Source organism: Acanthopagrus latus, chromosome 22 (genome assembly GCF_904848185.1).
Source record: "Acanthopagrus latus isolate v.2019 chromosome 22, fAcaLat1.1, whole genome shotgun sequence".
Taxonomy (NCBI): domain Eukaryota; kingdom Metazoa; phylum Chordata; class Actinopteri; order Spariformes; family Sparidae; genus Acanthopagrus; species Acanthopagrus latus.
In genome coordinates, this window is record NC_051060.1 from 24,212,411 (window position 1) to 24,239,005 (window position 26,595).

At 40.6% G+C, this 26,595-nt stretch overlaps 2 protein-coding genes across 7 annotated transcripts in view; one reads left to right on the top strand and one right to left on the bottom strand.

Annotated features, from left to right (window-relative positions):
* fam49a (family with sequence similarity 49 member A) overlaps nucleotides 1–1,850 on the top strand; it is a 34,137-nt gene extending 32,287 nt beyond the window's left edge. For all 3 annotated transcript variants that reach the window (XM_037085661.1, XM_037085663.1, XM_037085662.1), the window contains one exon: nucleotides 25–1,850. In XM_037085661.1, coding sequence (XP_036941556.1) covers nucleotides 25–88 — 64 coding nt within the window. In that variant the 3' untranslated portion in view covers nucleotides 89–1,850. The remainder of the gene's footprint in view (nucleotides 1–24) is intronic.
* On the bottom strand, nucleotides 565–25,932 carry fbxo16 (F-box protein 16). 4 transcript variants are annotated; one of them, XM_037085659.1, is made up of 16 exons: nucleotides 25,800–25,932; nucleotides 25,051–25,143; nucleotides 19,998–20,087; nucleotides 19,667–19,908; nucleotides 13,731–13,820; nucleotides 13,400–13,641; nucleotides 9,041–9,130; nucleotides 8,775–8,951; nucleotides 6,293–6,419; nucleotides 5,701–5,736; nucleotides 5,339–5,545; nucleotides 5,066–5,230; nucleotides 4,721–4,971; nucleotides 3,690–3,801; nucleotides 3,041–3,297; nucleotides 565–2,383 (listed from the first exon to the last, which is right to left on the bottom strand). In XM_037085659.1, exons 9-15 carry the CDS (start codon nucleotides 6,386–6,388, stop codon nucleotides 3,049–3,051), a joined length of 1,116 nt encoding a protein of 371 aa, XP_036941554.1. In that variant the 5' UTR covers nucleotides 6,389–6,419; nucleotides 8,775–8,951; nucleotides 9,041–9,130; nucleotides 13,400–13,641; nucleotides 13,731–13,820; nucleotides 19,667–19,908; nucleotides 19,998–20,087; nucleotides 25,051–25,143; nucleotides 25,800–25,932; the 3' UTR covers nucleotides 565–2,383; nucleotides 3,041–3,048. The 4 variants fall into 4 exon arrangements, with proteins under 4 accessions (XP_036941554.1, XP_036941555.1, XP_036941551.1 ...); XM_037085660.1 differs by having other exon boundaries at nucleotides 3,054–3,297; nucleotides 6,214–6,419; nucleotides 25,800–25,931; XM_037085656.1 differs by having other exon boundaries at nucleotides 3,054–3,297; nucleotides 25,800–25,930.
* Between the last annotated feature and the right edge of the window lie 663 nt (nucleotides 25,933–26,595).

Genomic DNA, 26,595 nt, shown 5'->3' on the forward strand with positions numbered 1-26,595 from the left:
CACATTCGCTTTGTTTCTCCTCAGATTTACCACAAAACACCTGAACGACGAGTCCACTCCGAAGAACATCCGGACGATGCTCCAGTAATTCAAATTTTTTTTAAAATATATAAATAGATATGAAGAGGATCACTGCTCTGACCTCAAATAAGATGTATATGTTTACATTATTTAAAAAGACTCGATGTTAATACTTGTGTGTATTTGCATAGTCATTCCCTCCAAGCTATTGAAACCTTCTTCTTCTTCTTCTTATTGTACTTTGCAAAAAATCTGAACACATCACATGAATTGCCTCTACTGTTAACAGCTGTCAAAGCACAAATGATGGAAACCTATCAGCCTTATATATATATAACGGAGCTTTGTGAGCAGCACTTGGACATGAAATGAACAAGGCAGCATAAAAATGTCCTTTAATCGATCTTTTCAATCTTTTATTTGACAATGGAGTTAAGTCGAGTGTACAGCTTTTTTAGTCAAGTCCAGCTTGTTTTTTTGAAACAATAAATCATTTTTTTGAACATTTTAAAAATTCACAGGTTTTTTTTTCCGTTTGTATCGCGGTTGAAAGTTCGACGTATGTTAAAACAAGTGAAGTTGTTTCTGTGTTTTCACTTTAATGACAGGATATGAAATCAATCGATGTTAAAAGTTGGACTTTTTGTTTTGTGTTGCAGTGAAGGGCTAAATATTGTGAGCACGAGGGATCGATTTGGTTTGATGTATGATGTATTGCTAAAACCATCAGGATGTTTTCTGTATTTGTCTTTATTGTTTTCAGACTCAATCATTGTGCAACTGTTAAAATAAATCCACTGTGAACATCAAACTAACTTTGCACAGCCAGTAAGATCCAGTTTGTCGGCGTTCCTAAGCTTTGAAAAGGCCACGATGAAGAAAGACTAAATTAGAATCGACTGTTTGTCCCTGTTTTCAGTGACTTTATCGTGGCTTCAGCATTGAACAGAAAATGTGTTTCTCTATTAGAAAAGGCCAAAAAATCTCACATTTTGGCTAAATAATAAATAAATGATATCAAAGTTTGTACATCAAAGCCTCATTCACAGAAATGACTGATGACCGTCTGCTTATCATAACCAATACGCATGTAACCCTAACGCACTCAAACTAACTTTCTCACAATGTCAGACAATCTCGACGGCTGCAAGCTGAATTGTGGCTCTTTTCCTTTTTTTACTGTGTGCGAACTGAAAGCAAACGACTACTAAATACTTGGATCAGCTGTAAAGACTTTACTAAGTTTCAATAATAATAATAAACTGTCATCACTCATCATGGAGCACGTCGTGGTCTTAAAGCCTGAACCTGTGAACTCGTGGAGAAAGTATTTTTATGTTTCAACACAGAAATACTTTTTATTTCATCCACAAGCCATAAACATAATGAACCATAGTCATTAACGCATTAAATTAACAAGTCAGGTATCTACCGTTCATTATTCAGTCTGTTTATATTTTGATCCTCTTGTATTTAGTAATATATATATGTGTGTGTGTGTGTGTGTGTGTGAGCTGTACATTGAATGCAATGTTTTATATGCGGTGAGTGAAACGAGGCGTACGTATGATACGGATATTTCATATCTGACTGAAGTGTCACGTCTTGTGTCGCGGCTGATGTTCACGACGCTCCTTCTTCTCTGCCTGAGATGCTACTGTGTGTTCAATCTGACACCGAATCAGTTTGTTTCTCTTTTTGTCTTAAACTGACAGTTTTTGTTTAATATGTTCAGAGTTCAGACTTACTGTTTATATAAATTGCTTTGGCTTTGTATTGCATATTGAATGGGACGTGTGAATTGGATAATAAAGGTGGTACATTTCTTATACAGACGGATGTTTCCTTTTGGCTTTTTGTACGAGCTTGAAATCAAATGACGTCGTAGTTTATTAATTCTAAAACTTATATTTATTTATGTACTTTCTCCGCCACCATTTGCTGCTTTTCTGTGGGACTGTGTGGGGAAAAACAAAACATGGACCAAAAATATCGATCAAAAATATAAAAATATCTTCAGTCATCTTTAAGAAGTCACATGTGTGAAAAATTATTAAAGGATATAAAAGGATATAATTAAAGGATATACTTGAACAGAAATGGTAAAATATCAAAATATCATGACATGCAAAATTCTGTCTACTTAAAAAAAAACAAAAAAAAACAAATTTCTGCTTCACAACCCTCAGGAGGTCAAACCTCTCTGGGTCCTTTAGTTAGTTAGTTAGTTAGTTAGTTAGTAAGTTCTGGGGCTTGACTCTTTGTCCTGATCTGATCTGTGGTTCTGACGATGTTCTTCACTCCACGTCTCACCTGTGTGACGAGAACACGGTCCAGGGCTGAACCTCAAACAGCGGCGTACCTGTGAGTGAAAAATAATCAGTGCTGATAGTTCAGAACATCTTAAGATTTACATAAATTCACAAATCTCAGTCTCGACATGTATCATGGGCTGTTAAAGAGACTACGAGGAAACTTTAAGTGTTTATCAGACTGCTTTCGGCCTCGAATCAAAACTGAGTTCCTCGTCATCCACCGAGTGACATTACTTGAGGAAATCAGATTACATGCAGCTTCTTCTGGAGCCACAAAAGGCTTTATATTACTTTTTCCACATATGCAGTCGTACTCAACAAGACACTTGAATATGTCAGTTTGTTGGAGAAGTGTAGGATCTAAATAACTTGGATGAATCCCAGTAATCAATGCCCTGTTAATTACATGATTTCAGTAGTTTTCAGAGTAAATCATTTTACTTGTAACAGAAGATAAAACATCTCTAACAGGGTCACAAACGGCACAAAGTCATTTTAAACTGATGATTTGTCCTGAATACACGTCTTGCTGTGTGGTTACATCATGTTCAGCTCACAGGAGCTGGGAGTTGACTGGGATTACTAACTGGGATTACTGACTGGGATTACTAACTGGGATTACTGACTGGGATTACTAACTGGGATTACTAACTGGGATTACTGACTGGGATTACTAACTGGGATTACTAACTGGGATTACTAACTGGGATTACTAACTGGGAGTGCTCCGGTGTGAACGCTGCGACGCCCTGAGCGCCTCCACGCTCAGCCGAGGCACCGCCGGCCTCGCTGGTCCCGGATGAATCCCGGCGTTCCAGCGGGCCAGATGGAGCAGGCTGCTGGCCGTCTCCTTGGTGACGGGATGGTCATGACTGCAGGTCGCCCAGGAGGGTCGACACTGAGGAGGAGGAGGAGGAGGAGGAGGATGTTCTTGGGGTCTTGAGTTGGAGCTGAGGAACATCTGAAGAACAGAAAGACAAAAAATCTTCGAGCACTGTTTAAAATACTGAAAATCTAGATAATTCAGCATCACTCCTGTTTCCAGGCAGGAAACTACATCATGATTTCAACAAACCTGGAATATTAAATGCCACAGTGCCCTCTGTCTCACCCTCTCCTCCCCCTCCTCCCTCCCAAAACCCTCATCATCAGCATGATTTGGCCTCCCCCTCCGTCACCTCCCTCTCGTCATTAACATGTATCTCTGTGTAAACGCTGCTCCATTATGCATGATGCCTGCTGGTTGCACAGTCTCCAGAGAGGCCACACGTTTATCAGCCCGCTTTGATTCAGACAAGGAGGTCACAGTCACAGCGGGGTTATGGCGTCGATGATGAATGGAGCGCGATTTACCAGCGATTTGGCTTTGCGTAGTTTGTAATGTGCCTCAGACAGCGACTTCCTGCTCCCGTCGTCTGGCTTCCACTGGTTACTGCAGCAGGTGGAGGCTCTGATGTTCATCTGCCTGCAGAGAGTCACAGAGCAGGTGATTCATCAGGGCACACAATCAAATATCAAGTTTATCTTGGTGTGGATATCTTCAGGGTGAGGGTTAGGTTTTTTTTTTTAATGGTTGAGTTATTTCCACATCCACAGTTTTCGAGATATGCACAGGTACAAAGTCCCTGTCGAAAAATGTTATATTTACCAGATGTTTGCAGGACAGGAATGTAAAGGTAAAATCTGACTGAGCCAGGAGATCAAAGTTTTTCTCTTCCTCCTCTTTAAAAAAGGAAATGTGGGAATAACTGGAGATGATGTGAGACTCCATCAGACTGTGGTGCTGCTGTCATGAGTGTTTTTCTTTTTAGACAGCAGGATGTGGTGATAATAATGACATTAAGTGTCTTTGGGAGCCCAGCAGCTTCCAGAGGAGGCGTTTGTTGTTTCACTCACATCTTAGATGTCGACTTTGGACTGAGGTTTGAGTCTGAATGTCTAAACTCAGTCTGGGATGGTGTGAAGAAGGTCAGGTTGTCTGATCTCTCTTGTTTATGGACTGTCTGTCAAACTCCACAAAAAATACTCTTAGTTTCAGCTAAAAGAGGATTTATAATATTCAGTATGTTTGATGCTAATACAATGTGCCTCACCCAGTCCTGTTAACATGATGTTGCTCGGTGATGGAATCATAATGGATTTTTTTCTTTTAACGTTTTATTTCCCATAAGGTCTGAAAACAAAGAACTGTGTTTTACTGCCTGTTTATCTAACATATCCTGCCCTGATTGGTCAGCTCTCACAGGCCTGAGCAGGCCCCGCCCACCAGGTGTTCTGCAGGTGTTCTGGGGTTGTGGCTGATGTCTTGTTTAAAGACACAGTTTCTGAGTGCAGGCTGTTCGTGTCACTGTGGTTTGGTTGTTCTGATTCTCCTGCAGTCTCACCCTTTCTGGACTGGTTCTGTCGGGTCCAGGTTGTCCAGGTAGTTGAAGCGTAGCGTGTCTTTAGGATGTCTGTCCGAGTCTCTCCACGGAGGCGGTGCAGACTGCTGCCTCTTCTTGGAGATGTTTCTAAATGGCAGGGTGCCGGATGCTGGATGTTCCTCCCCGAGGAGGTCCGGTTCTGACGGGTCTTCATGTGCACTGCTGATGGCTGATACATGTGGAACTGCTACTGGCTGCTGGGACCAGGAGGTCTGGAGGTGGACAGTGGACTCTTTTATCACTGCATTTCTCATGTACCTCTGTTCTGACTCTTGTTTGAACTAATTCTGGATGTGACCTCCTGACCTGCAGTGAGGCGAGTCGCAGCTCCTGCACAGTCTGGATGTAGTGTCTCTTCCAGACGCCCTGCTCAAAGGCTGTGGGGGAGAAGCTGATGCACCAGCCGAGCCTTAGACACTTCGGCATCCACAGCTGGTCCAGTTCTACGATGCTCCTCCAGTGCCAGCTCACCTGCCCACAGAGGGTTAGAAACAAAAGAGTGAGTGACTCTAACAGACTCAGTGAAATCTGAGTCCTCCGTGTTAACAACATAAATGTCAGTTATGAGTGTGTGTGTACCCGAGCACATCGACAGAGGCTGCGAGGGTCCAGGAAGGAGAAGATGTACAGGCAGAGCGCTCTGGGCAGCATGCAGGTGAAGTCTGCAGCCTGCAGGGGGAGCCGTCTGTTGACGCTGAGGCTCAGGAACACCAGCTGCTCTGAGGAACAGCTCAGCACCAAGTCCTGCAGCACCGCCTTCCTCTGACTGTCGGACCACCTGTCAAACTGACAAACACTCTGTCAGCTGGACGGACTCCACAGAGCACGAGGTAAGGGTTCCAGTGAGCACCAGAGATTTATTTGTCTCTCTGAGCTCGCTGTGCAGTGAAGAATCATCAGTGCATCAAGTGTTTTTATTTAATCATCTGCTTTAAACTCACCCACTTAGCCAGAAGGCTGCGTCTCTCTGCAAACACCTGAAGAAGAAACGAGAAGTGATGAAGGTTCGTTATCACATCAGACTGCAGTCAGAAGAGACGACGAGCATGTGGAATAACAGAACAGTCTTAAAAAAAAAAAGCTTTTGTTGCTTCTCTTCCACCTTTTTAATGATCAGATGACCCGTCAGATTTATCTTATGACCTTTCAGAGATTGTAGTAATAACACTTGTACTTCAGACTACCACAGAAACTGTTTTTTATTGATCTTGGCGTCCGCTTAAGACAAAAGGTGACAATGGTGGAAGAAAGTACATTTTGTTTTAGTGCCATAACACCAGACTACAGAGCAGAGAACCCTTAATTCAACCTCAGCACTAAAGAAATGCTTTCATTTTATGATTCATCCAACTAGGAATGAGTCAAAATCAGACCTGGTGACAGGCATTAAGAATCTCTAATATAACAATATAGAAATAGCCAATCTTCTCTCTGAGGCTGTTTCAGTACAGAACCTGAGCACACTGTTTAATGACGCTCAGCATCATGTTTGTGGCTGGTGGCAGAGACTCAGGAGAGGTGAGCAGACGAGACCTTGCTGTTGGACAGCAGGTGGTTCAGAGGAGTCCAGGAGCTCAGCGTGGTCTGCAGCTTGGCCGAGCTCGCAGACGACTTCGGTGCAAGTGGCATCTCTGAGTAACAGCAGCGTGAAGGAGACGCACTGAAACACACACAACAAAAACGTATTCACATTTTGGAGCAGATGTGTGTGTGAAGTACTGAGCTACGTAACATACCAGCTTTGATCTCACTGACAATGATAATGTTAGAATAAACAACCTGTACTGTTACCTTCTCCTCAGTGTTTTAAGAGTTAACACTCCTGCTCAGAGCTGTTCGACACACTCGTCTGGTATTTAACTCACCGTCACGTTTCCTCTGCTGGCACGAGAAAATAAATCCAACTTCTAAACACACTGAAACTCTCTACGAGCAAACTCCTGCTGGCCTTTGCGTCCGTGCAGCCAACTCTTCTTCTTCTTCTCTTAGCCGTGCACAGTTTACTTGTTTCTATAGTAACAGTGAGCGTACTCTCCTTACATGGGCTGGCTGTCACAGCTTGTCACACACAGTAGGGGTTGCTGCAAAGCAAACCACAGTGGAGTGTGTGCTGTGTGGAGTGTGTGCTGTGTGGAGTGTGTGCTGTGTGGAGTGTGTGCTGTGTGGAGTGTGTGCTGTGTGGAGTGTGTGCAGGCGTCACTGCCTCTAATGATGACAAATGCAGTGCAGCAGGCCTGACAGCTCGTCTGCTGTACAGACCATCTGTCTCTCACGCTGATACGGCAGGAAAACACGTTTCCCGGAGTAGAATTATATTCTTAGGTATTGTTTATCATTTTAAATGTCAAATTATTGGATTTATTCTTTAAACTGTGACATTTTCAAAATCAATTTATTTTTAGACCTTTTTTTTATCTTTAGTGGTGGAATTAGTAATAATTAGGGGTGTACCAATACACTGATCTGGATCAATATAAAGATTCTATGATCAATGCTCTGCTCCTTTTCTGAACAGGCTTTGTTTTTATTACAAACAGCAGATTGATGATGTCACCTCATATCGATCGCAGGCCCCTGTATCGAACTCAATCGAGGCAGAGACTTTGTGATATCGGCAACTATTGTATTGTTGTCCAAAGAATCAATATAATATCGTAATTTAATAATATCATGATTAAACTTGTGATTCACACCCTTAAGTATTGATAATAATAATGATGATGATAGTGATAAGTTTGTTCATAGTCGTGTTTTTTAGGGAATAATCGTTTGTATCATTTAAGTGTAAACCCGCTGCTGTCGGTCTCCTGATGAAACCTTTAAGGCCTGTTTTCTCTGTTTTCTCTGTTTTCTCAGTTTTCTCTGTTTTCTCTCCGTCCCACCAGTCACACAAGTTTTTCATTCAGAAGTTAAAGCCTGCTCGCTCTCGGATGAGCGGTCGCACGCAACGAAGACAGAAAACCTGCTGTGAAGAAAGAAAGAGGAGAGCTGCGTAAAGTCACACAGACTGAGCAGGACCGGACCGGACCGCAGCCACCGGGCCTTCAGAGTAATTCTGTCACATCTGTTAAAGGAAATAACATCTTCAGACAACATGGGTTTTTGCTATATATCAACACAAAATATAAAGTATTGGTACATAAATAAATTAAGGTCCTTCGTTACAGATCGTACTTGACACATGAGTCTACACATAATGTCAGCCGACTTTATTAACTTCCTGTAATTGCCCCTGGGGACAAATAAAGTGTAACAGTGTAAAGTAAAACGTTTCCCTACAATTCATATTTTATTGTATAATTACTAGTTTCATTATGAAACAATATTATATTGATTGATACTTTGTTCAATAAATATCAGCATCATTAAAATAAAGTATTACTTTAAAATAGACTAAATTACAATTAGTTAAATACTTGATTAATATTTTACGTGACACTTGTGGTCTGTCTGTGAAAGACAGAGGGACAAAATGGCCGACAGCCATGGACATGACACTGACCTTCAGTCGTACTCATTAAAAACAAAGATGGGGAACATTAATATTTGACAGCAGTTTCTGCCTTGATGAATGAAAGAATGGTTGTAAGTTTGCTTCATTTCCAAACAAAAAACCTCCAGCTCGTATTAAAAACACCAAAACTCTTATTGATGTAGACTGACTGAAGAAATCTGTTTGTTTGATCTCCTGCAGACATTAAGTTTGGAATTTAACACGGAGCTTCTGATGGTCGGTGGCGCTCTCGTGTCTGAAGTCTATACAGTCCAGAGTGTGAGTCTGTCTGAGCAGCACAACAATTCCTACTGATCTGATAGAAAACATTTGACAACACCAGGGTTGTAAAATTAGTTTGACTCATTTAATGCTTCCTGACAGACGGACAGAAACCAAAGCAGTCTGTGTTGTTGAGGATGTTCAGGAGTCTCACAGTCTGAGGACAGAAGCTACGTCAGCAGTTACTTCTGGCTCTTTTCGTCTTTTCAGTATACTCTGAGCTCTGAGCAGACACCTCACCTCTCCTCTGTCACTGATGCTCTGTGGATGGATGGATCACCCGCTGCAGAGCCTTCCTGTCCTGGGCCGAGCACCAACCACACAGGTAATCAGGATTCAGTTGAGGAAACCATCGTCCAGCTGGTCCTCAGCAGCCTGTTCCTCTGCCCACACTTTCGGCTCCTGGCTGCTCTCGTCCTGGAGAAACCAACAGTGACCATCAGCACTCTGCAGATCTATCAGCCATGTTTGATCCTCCTCGTAACGTCCAGGTGAAAGATACTCACACTTTCCCTTCGGGCTCCTGTGGCGGCTCGTCTCCATCGTTTGTCTCGTCTTGTTCGTCTCAGTGATTCGTCCTTTCAACTGTCCATCACCTGCAAGATGAGAAAGAAGAGCAGTGGTAGTTTTACGTCTATTTGTGCAGGTTTTATGTGTATTTGAGGAGGTTTTTAGTGAAACTGTGGAGGTTTTGTGTGTCATTGTGGAGGTTTTGTGTATGTTTATGGAATTTTTTTGGTGTATTTGTGAAGTTTTTGAGTGTTTTTGTGAAGGTTTAAGTGAATTTGTGGAGGTTTTAAGTGTATTTGTGGAGGTTTTTAGTGAATTTGTGGAGGTTTTGTGTGTCATTGTGGAGGTTTTGTGTATGTTTATGGAATTTTTTTGGTGTATTTGTGAAGTTTTTGAGTGTTTTTGTGAAGGTTTTAAGTGAATTTGTGGAGGTTTTGTGTATTTGTGGAGGTCTTTAGTGAAATTGTGGAGGTTTTTGTGTATTTGTGGAGGTTTTGTGTATGTTTATGGAATTTTTTTGGTGTATTTGTGAAGTTTTTGAGTGTTTTTGTGAAGGTTTAAGTGAATTTGTGGAGGTTTTAAGTGAATTTGTGGAGGTTTTGTGTATTTGTGGAGGTTTTTAGTGAATTTGTGGAGGTTTTGTGTGTCATTGTGGAGGTTTTGTGTATGTTTATGGAATTTTTTTGGTGTATTTGTGAAGTTTTTGAGTGTTTTTGTGAAGGTTTTAAGTGAATTTGTGGAGGTTTTGTGTATTTGTGGAGGTCTTTAGTGAAATTGTGGAGGTTTTTTGTGAATTTGTGGAGGTTTTTGTGTATTTGTGGAGGTTTTGAGTGTTTTTGTGAAGGTTTTAAGTGAATTTGTGGAGGTTTTTGTGTATTTGTGAAGTTTTTGAGTGTTTTTGTGAAGGTTTAAGTGAATTTGTGGAGGTTTTAAGTGAATTTGTGGAGGTTTTAAGTGAATTTGTGGAGGTTTTGTGTATTTGTGGAGGTTTTTAGTGAATTTGTGGAGGTTTTGTGTATGTTTATGGAATTTTTTTGGTGTATTTGTGAAGTTTTTGAGTGTTTTTGTGAAGGTTTTAAGTGAATTTGTGGAGGTTTTGTGTATTTGTGGAGGTCTTTAGTGAAATTGTGGAGGTTTTTTTGTGAATTTGTGGAGGTTTTTGTGTATTTGTGGAGGTTTTGAGTGTTTTTGTGAAGGTTTTAAGTGAATTTGTGGAGGTTTTTGTGTATTTGTGGAGGTTTTGAGTGTTTTTGTGAAGGTTTTAAGTGAATTTGTGGAGGTTTTTAGTGAAACTGTGGAGGTTTTGTGTGTCATTGTGGAGGTTTTGTGTATGTTTATGGAATTTTTTTGGTGTATTTGTGAAGTTTTTGTGGAGGTTTTTAGTGAATTTGTGGAGGTTTTAAGTGAATTTGTGGAGGTTTTGTGTATTTGTGGAGGTTTTAAGTGAATTTGTGGAGGTTTTGTGTATTTGTGGAGGTTTTTAGTGAATTTATGGAGGTTTTGTGTGTCATTGTGGAGGTTTTGTGTATGTTTATGGAATTTTTTTGGTGTATTTGTGAAGTTTTTGAGTGTTTTTGTGAAGGTTTTAAGTGAATTTGTGGAGGTTTTGTGTATTTGTGGAGGTCTTTAGTGAAATTGTGGAGGTTTTTTGTGAATTTGTGGAGGTTTTGAGTGTTTTTGTGAAGGTTTTAAGTGAATTTGTGGAGGTTTTATGTGTATCTGTGGTTATTTTGTGCATCACTGTGAGGATTTTTAGTCTTTTTTGTGGAGGTTTTGAGTGTTTCTGTAAAAGTATTTAACATGTGTACACACTGAGAGCCACAACATTAGAACCAGTGACAGGTGAATAAACATGGATCATTGTGTTCCAATGCCATGTTCGGTTGTGAAGCCATGAGTCCTGGCATTCATGTGGACGTCTCCTTGACAAACATCAGTCACCCAAACACAGCTGCAGACCAAGTACACCCCCTCATGGCAGCAGCACTCCTTGGTGGCAGTGCCCCCCCAGCAGGACAACGCGCCTGCAACACTGCAAAAACTGCTCAGGAACGACCCGAGGAACGTGGGAAAGAGCTCAAGGTGTCAACCTGGCCTCCAGATTCCCCAGATCTCAATCCAACTGAGCTTCCACTGGATGCAGTCAGAGCCAACAACGATCCACGGGGGCCCCAACGTGGATGGGAGTTGGTTCTGATGCATCCAACAGATGCTCAGCTGGACTGGGATCTGGAGAATGAGGAGACCAGTTTGACACCTTGGGTTCTTTGCCATGAGGGGGTGCAGTTGGTCTGAACGGTGTTTGGGTGGCTGCTGTTTGTCAAAGAGGATCCACAGAAATGACAGAACTCAAAGTTTCCCAGCAGAACATTTGATTGTAACAAGATGATCAATGCTCACTTCACTAGTCAGCTGTTTTAATGCTGTGACTGAACAGTGTAGATATACATGTTAAATACTTTTCATATTTTACATAAATTGAGTTTTTAACTATATTATTCATACTTTCACTGCACTTTGTCTAACAACTTTAGTTACTCGTTACTTTGCAGATTCTTATAATCAATATTAAATATTTGCTGATCAAACACAATGTAGTATTATAGATCAAGTTATCCAGCATGAAAAGCAGAAAGTTGAGAGCCAGTGTGCTGAATTATGGAGGAAAATTATTAATCAAGGTCGTCAAATAGTGAGAAGACTTCTATTTTCATATACATTTTATTTCTAGATATATTTTTAATCATGTTTCTTTGGTGTTTATTCAGTAGCTGTTCAAACACTCCTTGAATCCTGTGGGTTTTGAGGTGAGGCCTAAGTCTGCTGTGATTGGTCGTTTCACACAAGTCTGATAACCAGGTTTGCCTGGCAGACAAACTAACAACTGGGTCGCTGTTACTGAACTTCCGTGTCTAGAACTCTACTGTGGTTAACTGGTTGTCGTAGCTTACTGCACTCAACATTGTTTAGCTAACACTGTTAGCCTGAAAGGCTTTGCACAACGATGTCTCTCCAGCAAAACAGCTTCCAAGGCTTCATCAAGCTTATCATGCACTCTCTGAACGCACATTTGCACCTCGAGTGGAGACGTACCTGATCTGAAAACAACCCCTCAATACAACCTGAAGGATGCAGACAAACTAACAACCGCTCAAGCTGTTTGTAGCTATCAGTTCACTGCACTTCTACCATGAACACGACCACAACAACTGCTTCCAAACAAAACAACGTCACTGCAACACAATGGGATCGTTATTAGTGGTCTGCTGGGCATTAAGGCCGAGGGCCCTGTAACAGCTTTGTAATGATCTCTGCATGGTGTTATCATGCAGGATGCTGTTACACACACTTGCAAAGAAAATGAATTCCTGCAATTGTTTTTTAATTTGTTTTCTTACAGAGGTTCAACATTATCTTCAAGCAAAGGCATCGCGTCCATACACACTGAACTCGCGAGGGGAATCGTCATGGACAGATGAGGGCAGAGATCCAAGCCGCTTTAGTGGCGTCAGGCTAGCTTCTACCGTGGCCCTGAGCATGTCCCTAGCCAGGCCGAGGCCCAAGCTAAACACGCACACTTTGTGCACGCTTCTACCAACCATAGGTGTCTGAACATGAGGGACCTGTAAGTTGGCGGGATCGCACGAGGGCTCGTAAGATACGCTATTACCAATACCAGCAACTGATCAAAGGCCTGACTACTGCCATTCATGGAAACCACTGCTTACAGCTCCGATGGACTGCACTCGGGCATTTGCCATTGAAGATAGTTGAAGTCCGCTCAAGTTAACCTATAACTAACAATCACAACACCAGGTTTGCCTGGCAGACCACTAACAACTGGACTGCTATTACTGAACTTTTGTCCCTACAAAGCTCTACACCACCAGGCCTCCAAAACAACATGTCTCCGCTCAGTCCTGCTGATGTTGTAGCTCTCAATCCGCTGCACTTCTACCATGAATAACAACGTCAATGTTAACACCAGGCTCTGCTCAACATAGTTTATACACTCAAAGGGACGTAGACAAACTAACAACCGCTCAAGAGAAACTTTACACAAGCCACCAGAAATTAACATGTCTCCAGTCATTCTGCTGGAATTTGTAGCTCAGTTTGCTGCACCTCTACCATGAATGAGACCACGAGAACTGCTGCACGTCAAAAACTGAATACGATCCTTATTAGTGGCCTGCTGGGCTAATAGGCCGAGGCCATTTCAAAATGCACGAGTTCCAGCTCAAAACAGCTTTATATTATATATAAATGAGATCAAATAAATAGAGTATTAATGAACAGCAACTGACAATTCTCACACTTTCTGCCTTTAACTTTTGCACCTCTATTGCACTGACCTTGTTGGACCAGGTGTGTCTCCTCTCTGGGTCTGATCACCATACAGGTCAGAGCTGTTCCACCTGAAGCTGAAGACAAGTCTGCTCTGTGGATGGATGGATCACCCGCTGCAGAGCCTTCCTGTCCTGGGCCGAGCACCAACCACACAGGTAATCAGGATTCAGTTCAGGAAACCATCGTCCAGCTGGTCCTCAGCAGCCTGTTCCTCTGCCCACACTTTTGGCTCCTGGCTGCTCTCGTCCTGGAGAAACCAACAGTGACCATCAGCACTCTGCAGATCTATCAGCCATGTTTGATCCTCCTCGTAACGTCCAGGTGAAAGATACTCACAATTTCCCTTCGGGCTCCTGTGGCGGCTCGTCTCCATCGTTTGTCTCGTCTTGTTCGTCTCGGTGATTCGTCCTTTCAACCGTCCATCACCTGCAAGATGAGATAGAAGAGCAGTGGTAGTTTTACGTCTATTTGTGCAGGTTTTGTGTGTATTTGAGGAGGTTTTTAGTGAAATTGTGAAGGTTTTTTGTGAATTTGTGGAGGTTTTTGTGTATTTGTGGAGGTTTTGTGTGTCATTGTGGAGGTTTTGTGTATGTTTATGGAATTTTTTGGTGTATTTGTGAAGTTTTTGAGTGTTTTTGTGAAGGTTTTAAGTGAATTTGTGGAGGTTTTGTATATTTGTGGAGGTTTTTTGTGAATTTGTGAAGGTTTTAAGTGAATTTGTGGAGGTTTTGTGTATTTGTGGAGGTTTTTGGTGAAATTGTGGAGGTTTTTTGAATTTGTGGAGGTTTTTGTGTATTTGTGGAGGTTTTGAGTGTTTTTGTGAAGGTTTTAAGTGAATTTGTGGAGGTTTTGTGTATTTGTGGAGGTTTTTAGTGAAATTGTGGAGGTTTTTAGTGAATTTGTGGAGGTTTTGTGTGTCATTGTGGAGGTTTTGTGTATGTTTATGGAATTTTTTTGGTGTATTTGTGAAGTTTTTGAGTGTTTTTGTGGACGTTTTTTGTGAATTTGTGAAGGTTTTAAGTGAATTTGTGGAGGTTTTTTGTGAATTTGTGAAGGTTTTAAGTGAATTTGTGGAGGTTTTTTGTGAATTTGTGGAGGTTTTTGTGTATTTGTGGAGGTTTTTTGTGAATTTGTGGAGGTTTTTGTGTACCTGTGGAGGTTTTTTGTGAATTTGTGGAGGTTTTTGTGTATTTGTGGAGGTTTTGTTTGTCATTGCGAAGATTTTGAGTCTCTTTGTAAAGATTTTGTTTGTCATTGTGGAGGTTTTGTGTCATTGTGGAGGTTTTGAGTGTTTTTGTGAAGGTTTTAAGTGAATTTGTGGAGGTTTTAAGTGAATTTGTGGAGGTTTTGTGTATTTGTGGAGTTTTTTTGTGTTTTTGTGAAGGTTTTTTGTGAATTTGTGAAGGTTTTAAGTGAATTTGTGGAGGTTTTGTGAATTTGTGGAGGTTTTTAGTGAAATTGTGGAGGTTTTTAGTGAATTTGTGGAGGTTTTTGTGTATTTGTGGAGGTTTTGGGTGTTTTTGTGGAGGTTTTTAGTAAATATGTGAAGATTTTTTGTGAATTTGTGAAGGTTTTAAGTGTATTTGTGGAGGTTTTTGTGTATCTGTGGAGGTTTTTAGTGAATTTGTGGAGGTTTTGTGTATTTGTGGAGGTTTTTAGTGAATTTGTGAAGATTTTTTCTGAATTTGTGAAGGTTTTAAGTGTATTTGTGGTGGTTTTGTGTACTTGTGGAGTATTTTAGTGAAACTGTGGAGGTTTTTTGTGTATTTGTGGAGGTTTTGTGTATGTTTATTGAATTGTTTTGGTGTATTTGTTAAGTTTTTTTGTGAATTTGTGAAGGTTTTAAGTGAATTTGTGGAGGTTTTGTGAATTTGTGGAGGTTTTATGTGTCATTGTGAAGATTTTGAGTCTCTTTGTGAAGATTTTGAGTCTCTTTGTGGAGGTTTTTTGTGTCATTGTGGAGGTTTTTTGTGTCATTGTGGAGGTTTTGTGTATGTTTATGGAAGTTTTTGTGTATTTGTGGAGGTTTTATGTGTCATTGTGAAGATTTTGAGTCTCTTTGTGAAGATTTTGAGTCTCTTTGTGGAGGTTTTTTGTGTCATTGTGGAGGTTTTTTGTGTCATTGTGGAAGTTTTGTGTATGTTTATGGAATGTTTTTGGTGTATTTGTGAAGTTTTTGAGTGTTTTTGTGAAGGTTTTTACTAAATTTGTGGAGGTTTTAAGTGAATTTGTGGAGGTTTTGTGTATTTGTGGAGTTTTTTGTGTCATTGTGGAAGTTTTGTGTATGTTTATGGAATTTTTTTGGTGTATTTGTGAAGTTTTTGAGTGTTTTTGTGGAGTTTTTTGTGAATCTGTGAAGGTTTTGAGTGAATTTGTGGAGATTTTTTTTTAATTTGTGGAGGTTTCATGTAGTTGTGGAGGTTTTTGTGTATCTGTGGAGGTTTTTAGTGAATTTGAAGATTTTTTGTGAATTTGTGAGGGTTTTAAATGAATTTGTGGAGGTTTTAAGTGAATTTGTGGAGGTTTTGTGTGAATTTGTGGAGGTTTTTGTGTATTTGTGAAGGTTTTATGTGAATTTGTGGAGGTTTTTTGTGAATTTGTGGAGGTTTTTAGTGAATTTGTGAAGATTTTTTCTGAATTTGTGAAGGTTTTAAGTGTATTTGTGGTGGTTTTGTGTACTTGTGGAGTATTTTAGTGAAACTGTGGAGGTTTTTTGTGTATTTGTGGAGGTTTTGTGTATGTTTATTGAATTGTTTTGGTGTATTTGTTAAGTTTTTTTGTGAATTTGTGAAGGTTTTAAGTGAATTTGTGGAGGTTTTGTGAATTTGTGGAGGGTTTTGTGTATTTGTGGAGGTTTTATGTGTCATTGTGAAGATTTTGAGTCTCTTTGTGAAGATTTTGAGTCTCTTTGTGGAGGTTTTTTTGTGTCATTGTGGAGGTTTTTTGTGTCATTGTGGAGGTTTTGTGTATGTTTATGGAAGTTTTTGTGTATTTGTGGAGGTTTTATGTGTCATTGTGAAGATTTTGAGTCTCTTTGTGAAGATTTTGAGTCTCTTTGTGGAGGTTTTTTGTGTCATTGTGGAGGTTTTGTGTATGTTTATGGAATGTTTTTGGTGTATTTGTGAAGTTTTTGAGTGTTTTTGTGAAGGTTTTTACTAAATTTGTGGAGGTTTTAAGTGAATTTGTGGAGGTTTTGTGTATTTGTGGAGTTTTTTGTGTACCTGTGGAGGTTTTTAGTGAATTTGTGGAGGTTTTTGTGTATTTGTGGAGATTTTATGTGTCATTGTGAAGATTTTGAGTCTCTTTGTGAAGATTTTGTTTGTCATTGTGGAGGTTTTTTGTGTCATTGTGGAAGTTTTGTGTATGTTTATGGAATTTTTTTGGTGTATTTGTGAAGTTTTTGAGTGTTTTTCTGGAGTTTTTTGTTAATCTGTGAAGGTTTTTAGTGAATTTGTGGAGGTTTTGAGTGAATTTGTGGAGATTTTTTTTTTAATTTGTGGAGGTTTCATGTATTTGTGGAGGTTTTTGTGTATCTGTGGAGGTTTTTAGTGAATTTGAAGATTTTTTGTGAATTTGTGAGGGTTTTAAATGAATTTGTGGAGGTTTTAAGTGAATTTGTGGAGGTTTTGTGTGTATCTGTGGTTATTTTGTGCATCACTGTGAGGATTTTTAGTCTTTTTTGTGGAGGTTTTGAGTGTTTCTGTAAAAGTATTTAACATGTGTACACACTGAGAGCCACAACATTAGAACCAGTGACAGGTGAATAAACATGGATCATTGTGTTCCAATGTCATGTTCGGCTGTGAAGCCATGAGTCCTGGCATTCATGTGGATGTCTCCTTGACAAACATCAGTCACCCAAACACAGCTGCAGACCAAGTACACCCCCTCATGGCAGCAGCACTCCTTGGTGGCAGTGCCCCCCCAGCAGGACAACGCGCCTGCAACACTGCAAAAACTGCTCAGGAACGACCCAAGGAACGTGGGAAAGAGCTCAAGGTGTCAACCTGGCCTCCAGATTCCCCAGATCTCAATCCAACTGAGCTTCCACTGGATGCAGTCAGAGCCAAGAACCATCCATGGGGGCCCCAACATGGATGATAGTTGGTTCTGATGCATCCAACAGATGCTCAGCTGGATTGGGATCTGGAGAATGAGGAGACCAGTTTGACACCTTGGGTTCTTTGCCATGAGGGGGTGCAGTTGGTCTGAACGGTGTTTGAGTGGCTGGTGTTTGTCAAAGAGGCTCCACAGAAATGACAGAACTCAAAGTTTCCCAGCAGAACATTTGATTGTAACAAGATGATCAATGCTCACTTCACTAGTCAGCTGTTTTAATGGTGTGACTGAACAGTGTAGATATACATGTTAAATACTTTTCATATTTTCCATAAATTGAGTTTTTAACTATATTATTCATACTTTCACTGCATTTTGTCTAACTGCTTTAGTTACTCGTTACTTTGCAGATTCTTATAATCAATATTAGATATTTGCTGATCAAACACAATGTAGTATTATAGATCAAGTTATCCAGCATTAAAAGCAGAAAGTTGAGAGCCAGTGTGCTGAATTATGGAGGAAAATTATTAATCAAGGTCGTCAAATAGTGAGAAGACTTCTATTTTCATATACATTTTATTTCTAGATATATTTTTAATCATGTTTCTTTAGTGTTTATTCAGTAGCTGTTCAAACACTCCTTGAATCCTGTGGGTTTTGAGGTGAGGCCTAAGTCTGCTGTGATTGGTCGTTTCACACAAGTCTGATAACCAGGTTTGCCTGGCAGACAAACTAACAACTGGGTCGCTGTTACTGAACTTCCGTGTCTAGAACTCTACTGTGGTTAACTGGTTGTCGTAGCTTACTGCACTCAACATTGTTTAGCTAACACTGTTAGCCTGAAAGGCTTTGCACAACGATGTCTCTCCAGCAAAACAGCTTCCAAGGCTTCATCAAGCTTATCATGCACTCTCTGAACGCACATTTGCACCTCGAGTGGAGACGTACCTGATCTGAAAACAACCCCTCAATACAACCTGAAGGATGCAGACAAACTAACAACCGCTCAAGCTGTTTGTAGCTATCAGTTCACTGCACTTCTACCATGAACACGACCACAACAACTGCTTCCAAACAAAACAACGTCACTACAGCACAATGGGATCGTTATTAGTGGCCTGCTGGACAGTGAGGCCGAGGGCCCTGTAACAGCTTTGTAATGATCTCTGCATGGTGTTATCATGCAGGATGCTGTTACACACACTTGCAAAGAAAATGAATTCCTGCAATTGTTTTTTAATTTGTTTTCTTACAGAGGTTCAACATCATCTTCAAGCAAAGGCATCGCGTCCATACACACTGAACTCGCGAGGGGAATCGTCATGGACAGATGAGGGCAGAGATCCAAGCCGCTTTAGTGGCGTCAGGCTAGCTTCTACCGTGGCCCTGAGCATGTCCCTAGCCAGGCCGAGGCCCAAGCTAAACACGCACACTTTGTGCACGCTTCTACCAACCATAGGTGTCTGAACATGAGGGACCTGTAAGTTGGCGGGATCGCACGAGGGCTCGTAAGATACGCTATTACCAATACCAGCAACTGATCAAAGGCCTGACTACTGCCATTCATGGAAACCACTGCTTACAGCTCCGATGGACAGCACTCGGGCATTTGCCATTGAAGATAGTTGAAGTCTGCTCAAGTTAACCTATAACTAACAATCACAACACCAGGTTTGCCTGGCAGACCACTAACAACTGGACTGCTATTACTGAACTTTTGTCCCTACAAAGCTCTACACCACCAGGCCTCCAAAACAACATGTCTCCGCTCAGTCCTGCTGATGTTGTAGCTCTCAATCCGCTGCACTTCTACCATGAATAACAACGTCAATGTTAACACCAGGCTCTGCTCAACATAGTTTATACACTCAAAGGGACGTAGACAAACTAACAACCGCTCAAGAGAAACTTTACACAAGCCACCAGAAATTAACATGTCTCCAGTCATTCTGCTGGAATTTGTAGCTCAGTTTGCTGCACCTCTACCATGAATGAGACCACGAGAACTGCTGCACGTCAAAAACTGAATACGATCCTTATTACTGGACTGCTGGGCTAATAGGCTGAGGCCATTTCAAAATGCACAAGTTCCAGCTCAAAACAGCTTCATATTATATATAAATGAGATCAAATAAATAGAGTATTAATGAACAGCAACTGACAAATCTCACACTTTCTGCCTTTAACTTTTGCACCTCTATTGCACTGACCTTGTTGGACCAGGTGTGTCTCCTCTCTGGGTCTGATCACCATACAGGTCAGAGCTGTTCCACCTGAAGCTGAAGACAAGTCTGCTCTGTGGATGGATGGATCACCCGCTGCAGAGCCTTCCTGTCCTGGGCCGAGCACCAGCCACACAGGTAATCAGGATTCAGTTCAGGAAACCATCGTCCAGCTGGTCCTCAGCAGCCTGTTCCTCTGCCCACACTTTCGGCTCCTGGCTGCTCTCGTCCTGGAGAAACCAACAGTGACCATCAGCACTCTGCAGATCTATCAGCCATGTTTGATCCTCCTCGTAAAGTCCAGGTGAAAGATACTCACACTTTCCCTTCGGGCTCCTGTGGCGGCTCGTCTCCATCGTTTGTCTCGTCTTGTTCGTCTCAGTGATTCGTCCTTTCAACCGTCCATCACCTGCAAGATGAGAAAGAAGAGCAGTGGTAGTTTTACGTCTATTTGTGCAGGTTTTATGTGTATTTAAGGAGGTTATTAGTGAAATTGTGGAAGTTTTTGTGTATTTGTGGAGGTTTTTAGTCTGTAAAGATTTTGTTTGTCATTGTGGAGGTTTTGAGTGTTTTTGTGAAGTTTTTTGAGTGTTTTTGTGAAGGTTTTATGTGAATTTGTGGAGGTTTTTTGTGAATTTGTGGAGGTTTTTAGTGAATTTGTGAAGATTTTTTCTGAATTTGTGAAGGTTTTAAGTGTATTTGTGGTGGTTTTGTGTACTTGTGGAGTATTTTAGTGAAACTGTGGAGGTTTTTTGTGTATTTGTGGAGGTTTTGTGTTTGTTTATTGAATTGTTTTGGTGTATTTGTTAAGTTTTTTTGTGAATTTGTGAAGGTTTTAAGTGAATTTGTGGAGGTTTTGTGTATTTGTGGAGGTTTTATGTGTCATTGTGAAGATTTTGAGTCTCTTTGTGAAGATTATGAGTCTCTTTGTGGAGGTTTTTTGTGTCATTGTGGAGGTTTTTTGTGTCATTGTGGAGGTTTTGTGTATGTTTATGGAAGTTTTTGTGTATTTGTGGAGGTTTTATGTGTCATTGTGAAGATTTTGAGTCTCTTTGTGAAGATTTTGAGTCTCTTTGTGGAGGTTTTTTGTGTCATTGTGGAAGTTTTGTGTATGTTTATGGAATGTTTTTGGTGTATTTGTGAAGTTTTTGAGTGTTTTTGTGAAGGTTTTTACAAAATTTGTGGAGGTTTTAAGTGAATTTGTGGAGGTTTTGTGTATTTGTGGAGTTTTTTGTGTACCTGTGGATGTTTTTAGTGAAACTGTGGAGGTTTTTTGTGAATTTGTGGAGGTTTTTTGTGTATTTGTGGAGGTTTTGTGTATGTTTATTGAATTGTTTTGGTGTATTTGTTAAGTTTTTTTGTGAATTTGTGAAGGTTTTAAGTGAATTTGTGGAGGTTTGTGAATTTGTGGAGGTTTTATGTGTCATTGTGAAGATTTTGAGTCTCTTTGTGAAGATTTTGAGTCTCTTTGTGGAGGTTTTTTGTGTCATTGTGGAAGTTTTGTGTATGTTTATGGAATGTTTTTGGTGTATTTGTGAAGTTTTTGAGTGTTTTTGTGAAGGTTTTTACTAAATTTGTGGAGGTTTTAAGTGAATTTGTGGAGGTTTTGTGTATTTGTGGAGTTTTTTGTGTACCTGTGGATGTTTTTTGTGAATTTGTGGAGGTTTTATGTGTCATTGTGAAGATTTTGAGTCTCTTTGTGAAGATTTTGTTTGTCATTGTGGAGGTTTTTTGTGTCATTGTGGAAGTTTTGTGTATGTTTATGGAATTTTTTTGGTGTATTTGTGAAGTTTTTGAGTGTTTTTGTGGAGTTTTTTGTGAATCTGTGAAGGTTTTTAGTGAATTTGTGGAGGTTTTGAGTGAATTTGTGGAGGTTTTTAGTGAATTTGTGAAGATTTTTTCTGAATTTGTGAAGGTTTTAAGTGTATTTGTGGTGGTTTTGTGTACTTGTGGAGTATTTTAGTGAAACTGTGGAGGTTTTTTGTGTATTTGTGGAGGTTTTGTGTATGTTTATTGAATTGTTTTGGTGTATTTGTTAAGTTTTTTTGTGAATTTGTGAAGGTTTTAAGTGAATTTGTGGAGGTTTGTGAATTTGTGGAGGTTTTATGTGTCATTGTGAAGATTTTGAGTCTCTTTGTGAAGATTTTGAGTCTCTTTGTGGAGGTTTTTTGTGTCATTGTGGAAGTTTTGTGTATGTTTATGGAATGTTTTTGGTGTATTTGTGAAGTTTTTGAGTGTTTTTGTGAAGGTTTTTACTAAATTTGTGGAGGTTTTAAGTGAATTTGTGGAGGTTTTGTGTATTTGTGGAGTTTTTTGTGTACCTGTGGATGTTTTTAGTGAAACTGTGGAGGTTTTTTGTGAATTTGTGGAGGTTTTATGTGTCATTGTGAAGATTTTGAGTCTCTTTGTGAAGATTTTGTTTGTCATTGTGGAGGTTTTTTGTGTCATTGTGGAAGTTTTGTGTATGTTTATGGAATTTTTTTGGTGTATTTGTGAAGTTTTTGAGTGTTTTTGTGGAGTTTTTTGTGAATCTGTGAAGGTTTTTAGTGAATTTGTGGAGGTTTTGAGTGAATTTGTGGAGATTTTTTTTTAATTTGTGGAGGTTTCATGTATTTGTGGAGGTTTTTGTGTATCTGTGGAGGTTTTTAGTGAATTTGAAGATTTTTTGTGAATTTGTGAGGGTTTTAAATGAATTTGTGGAGGTTTTAAGTGAATTTGTGGAGGTTTTGTGTGTATCTGTGGTTATTTTGTGTGCCATTGTGAGGATTTTTTGTCTTTTTTGTGGAGGTTTTGAGTGTTTCTGTAAAAGTATTTAACATGTGTACACACTGAGAGCCACAACATTAGAACCAGTGACAGGTGAATAAACATGGATCATTGTGTTCCAACGCCATGTTCGGTTGTGAAGCCATGAGTCCTGGCATTCATGTGGACGTCTCCTTGACAAACATCAGTCACCCAAACACAGCTGCAGACCAAGTACACCCCCTCATGGCAGCAGCACTCCTTGGTGGCAGTGCCCCCCCAGCAGGACAACGCGCCTGCAACACTGCAAAAACTGCTCAGGAACGACCCGAGGAACGTGGGAAAGAGCTCAAGGTGTCAACCTGGCCTCCAGATTCCCCAGATCTCAATCCAACTGAGCTTCCACTGGATGCAGTCAGAGCCAAGAACAATCCATGGGGGCCCCAACATGGATGATAGTTGGTTCTGATGCATCCAACAGATGCTCAGCTGGATTGGGATCTGGAGAATGAGGAGACCAGTTTGACACCTTGGGTTCTTTGCCATGAGGGGGTGCAGTTGGTCTGAACGGTGTTTGAGTGGCTGGTGTTTGTCAAAGAGGCTCCACAGAAATGACAGAACTCAAAGTTTCCCAGCAGAACATTTGATTGTAACAAGATGATCAATGCTCACTTCACTAGTCAGCTGTTTTAATGCTGTGACTGAACAGTGTAGATATACATGTTAAATACTTTTCATATTTTCCATAAATTGAGTTTTTAACTATATTATTCATACTTTCACTGCATTTTGTCTAACTGCTTTAGTTACTCGTTACTTTGCAGATTCTTATAATCAATATTAGATATTTGCTGATCAAACACAATGTAGTATTATAGATCAAGTTATCCAGCATTAAAAGCAGAAAGTTGAGAGCCAGTGTGCTGAATTATGGAGGAAAATTATTAATCAAGGTCGTCAAATAGTGAGAAGACTTCTATTTTCATATACATTTTATTTCTAGATATATTTTTAATCATGTTTCTTTAGTGTTTATTCAGTAGCTGTACAAACACTCCTTGAATCCTGTGGGTTTTGAGGTGAGGCCTAAGTCTGCTGTGATTGGTCGTTTCACACAAGTCTGATAACCAGGTTTGCCTGGCAGACAAACTAACAACTGGGTCGCTGTTACTGAACTTCCGTGTCTAGAACTCTACTGTGGTTAACTGGTTGTCGTAGCTTACTGCACTCAACATTGTTTAGCTAACACTGTTAGCCTGAAAGGCTTTGCACAACGATGTCTCTCCAGCAAAACAGCTTCCAAGGCTTCATCAAGCTTATCATGCACTCTCTGAACGCACATTTGCACCTCGAGTGGAGACGTACCTGATCTGAAAACAACCCCTCAATACAACCTGAAGGATGCAGACAAACTAACAACCGCTCAAGCTGTTTGTAGCTATCAGTTCACTGCACTTCTACCATGAACACGACCACAACAACTGCTTCCAAACAAAACAACGTCACTGCAACACAATGGGATCGTTATTAGTGGTCTGCTGGGCATTAAGGCCGAGGGCCCTGTAACAGCTTTGTAATGATCTCTGCATGGTGTTATCATGCAGGATGCTGTTACACACACTTGCAAAGAAAATGAATTCCTGCAATTGTTTTTTAATTTGTTTTCTTACAGAGGTTCAACATTATCTTCAAGCAAAGGCATCGCGTCCATACACACTGAACTCGCGAGGGGAATCGTCATGGACAGATGAGGGCAGAGATCCAAGCCGCTTTAGTGGCGTCAGGCTAGCTTCTACCGTGGCCCTGAGCATGTCCCTAGCCAGGCCGAGGCCCAAGCTAAACACGCACACTTTGTGCACGCTTCTACCAACCATAGGTGTCTGAACATGAGGGACCTGTAAGTTGGCGGGATCGCACGAGGGCTCGTAAGATACGCTATTACCAATACCAGCAACTGATCAAAGGCCTGACTACTGCCATTCATGGAAACCACTGCTTACAGCTCCGATGGACTGCACTCGGGCATTTGCCATTGAAGATAGTTGAAGTCCGCTCAAGTTAACCTATAACTAACAATCACAACACCAGGTTTGCCTGGCAGACCACTAACAACTGGACTGCTATTACTGAACTTTTGTCCCTACAAAGCTCTACACCACCAGGCCTCCAAAACAACATGTCTCCGCTCAGTCCTGCTGATGTTGTAGCTCTCAATCCGCTGCACTTCTACCATGAATAACAACGTCAATGTTAACACCAGGCTCTGCTCAACATAGTTTATACACTCAAAGGGACGTAGACAAACTAACAACCGCTCAAGAGAAACTTTACACAAGCCACCAGAAATTAACATGTCTCCAGTCATTCTGCTGGAATTTGTAGCTCAGTTTGCTGCACCTCTACCATGAATGAGACCACGAGAACTGCTGCACGTCAAAAACTGAATACGATCCTTATTAGTGGCCTGCTGGGCTAATAGGCCGAGGCCATTTCAAAATGCACGAGTTCCAGCTCAAAACAGCTTTATATTATATATAAATGAGATCAAATAAATAGAGTATTAATGAACAGCAACTGACAATTCTCACACTTTCTGCCTTTAACTTTTGCACCTCTATTGCACTGACCTTGTTGGACCAGGTGTGTCTCCTCTCTGGGTCTGATCACCATACAGGTCAGAGCTGTTCCACCTGAAGCTGAAGACAAGTGCCACTGTTCACCTGGAGAGAGGAGGAAGTAATTCAGTATAACATGATGACTACATGCGTGTCTGTGTGTCTGTGTGTCTGTGTGTGTGTGTACATATATATATATATGTATGTATGTATGTATGTATGTATTCATATTGTTACAGGGAAAAAAAGATGTAACCAGAGTACAGACACATCCAGCAAAAAAGGATTTCTTAAAGGATTATAATTTTATAATATAGAATGTTATAGGAGTCTGTAACCATGTGCATGGTTACACCTGTAATAGGATATTAAAGTCTATCTTTTGACACACAGGGAGTCAGTGTAGTGATATACATAACAAATGAAACCAGAACTGAGACAAACACCAAATACATTCAGTGCAGCTACAATGAGGCTGCATTTTGTGTGTATAAACTACTTTATCTGCTCAGAATGACCTTCTAGATGCTGACATACTAACATACTGAAACAGTATCAAACACAACACATGGAGCCTGTTAGCTAACTGTGCTGTGCTCTGATATTCGCGATGCTAGTATTAACGCGTTAACAGCACGATAATGGCGGCATGCTAACACTCTCCAACAGACACACACGTTAGCTAACATGCAAACCTGTCTGTAAAAACACCACGATGAAATAACTCAGACGTCTTTATAAGCTCCTTACAGTGTCAGTACCTGGTTCCTTTGTCTTTACCAGTTAATAAATGCAGCTGAGCCGCTGCTAACGTGTTTCCCAAAGCCTGCAATGCCTCTTCAACAACTTTCAGCTAGATAGCTAACATAGCATAACATAACCACTCGCTTAAACTGACCAGCAAATGTTAGCAAACCAGATTTCATGGCGTTCTAAAGAATGAATACATTTAAAAAAAAAAAAAAAAAATTCATGCCGATTTTACCAAAACTACTGACTTGTTTTGAGATAGTGACCAGCGTTTAATTAGCTGTGCATTATTCATGCAATAAACAGGGCAGAGTCAAAACGGACAAAGTCACAATGGAGTTTGGTGCACCAAGAAAAACATAACGTCCATCGCGGATTTAATTGGATGTAATTAGGATTGTGTTCAAGCGAATTTACCTCAACACTTAACAGTTAAATGAGACGTCTTCAGCTTCCTGTTCAGAGTTATTTCATAAACATACAAGGCAAACACAAACCTCACTGACATGATCGGGAGGCTGGCTCCCTTTTAACCCGCACATATATAGAACTTCAGGGCTCAGACAACGCATGAAGATAGTTACTGTGTGGAGCAAACTAATACATGAAGGAACATCACCTGGGCTTATTACCTGAGATCCGCAGGTAATAACTGATCTGTACACCTCCCACACAGACATGAATACACCTGTACTGAGCAGGTAAATGGACACATAAAGCAGATTCATACAGAACAGTTTACTCACCGTGTTCGTGTCCTCAGAGAAGAGCAGCAGGGACCCGAGTGACGATTCATCAGGGGTTAAT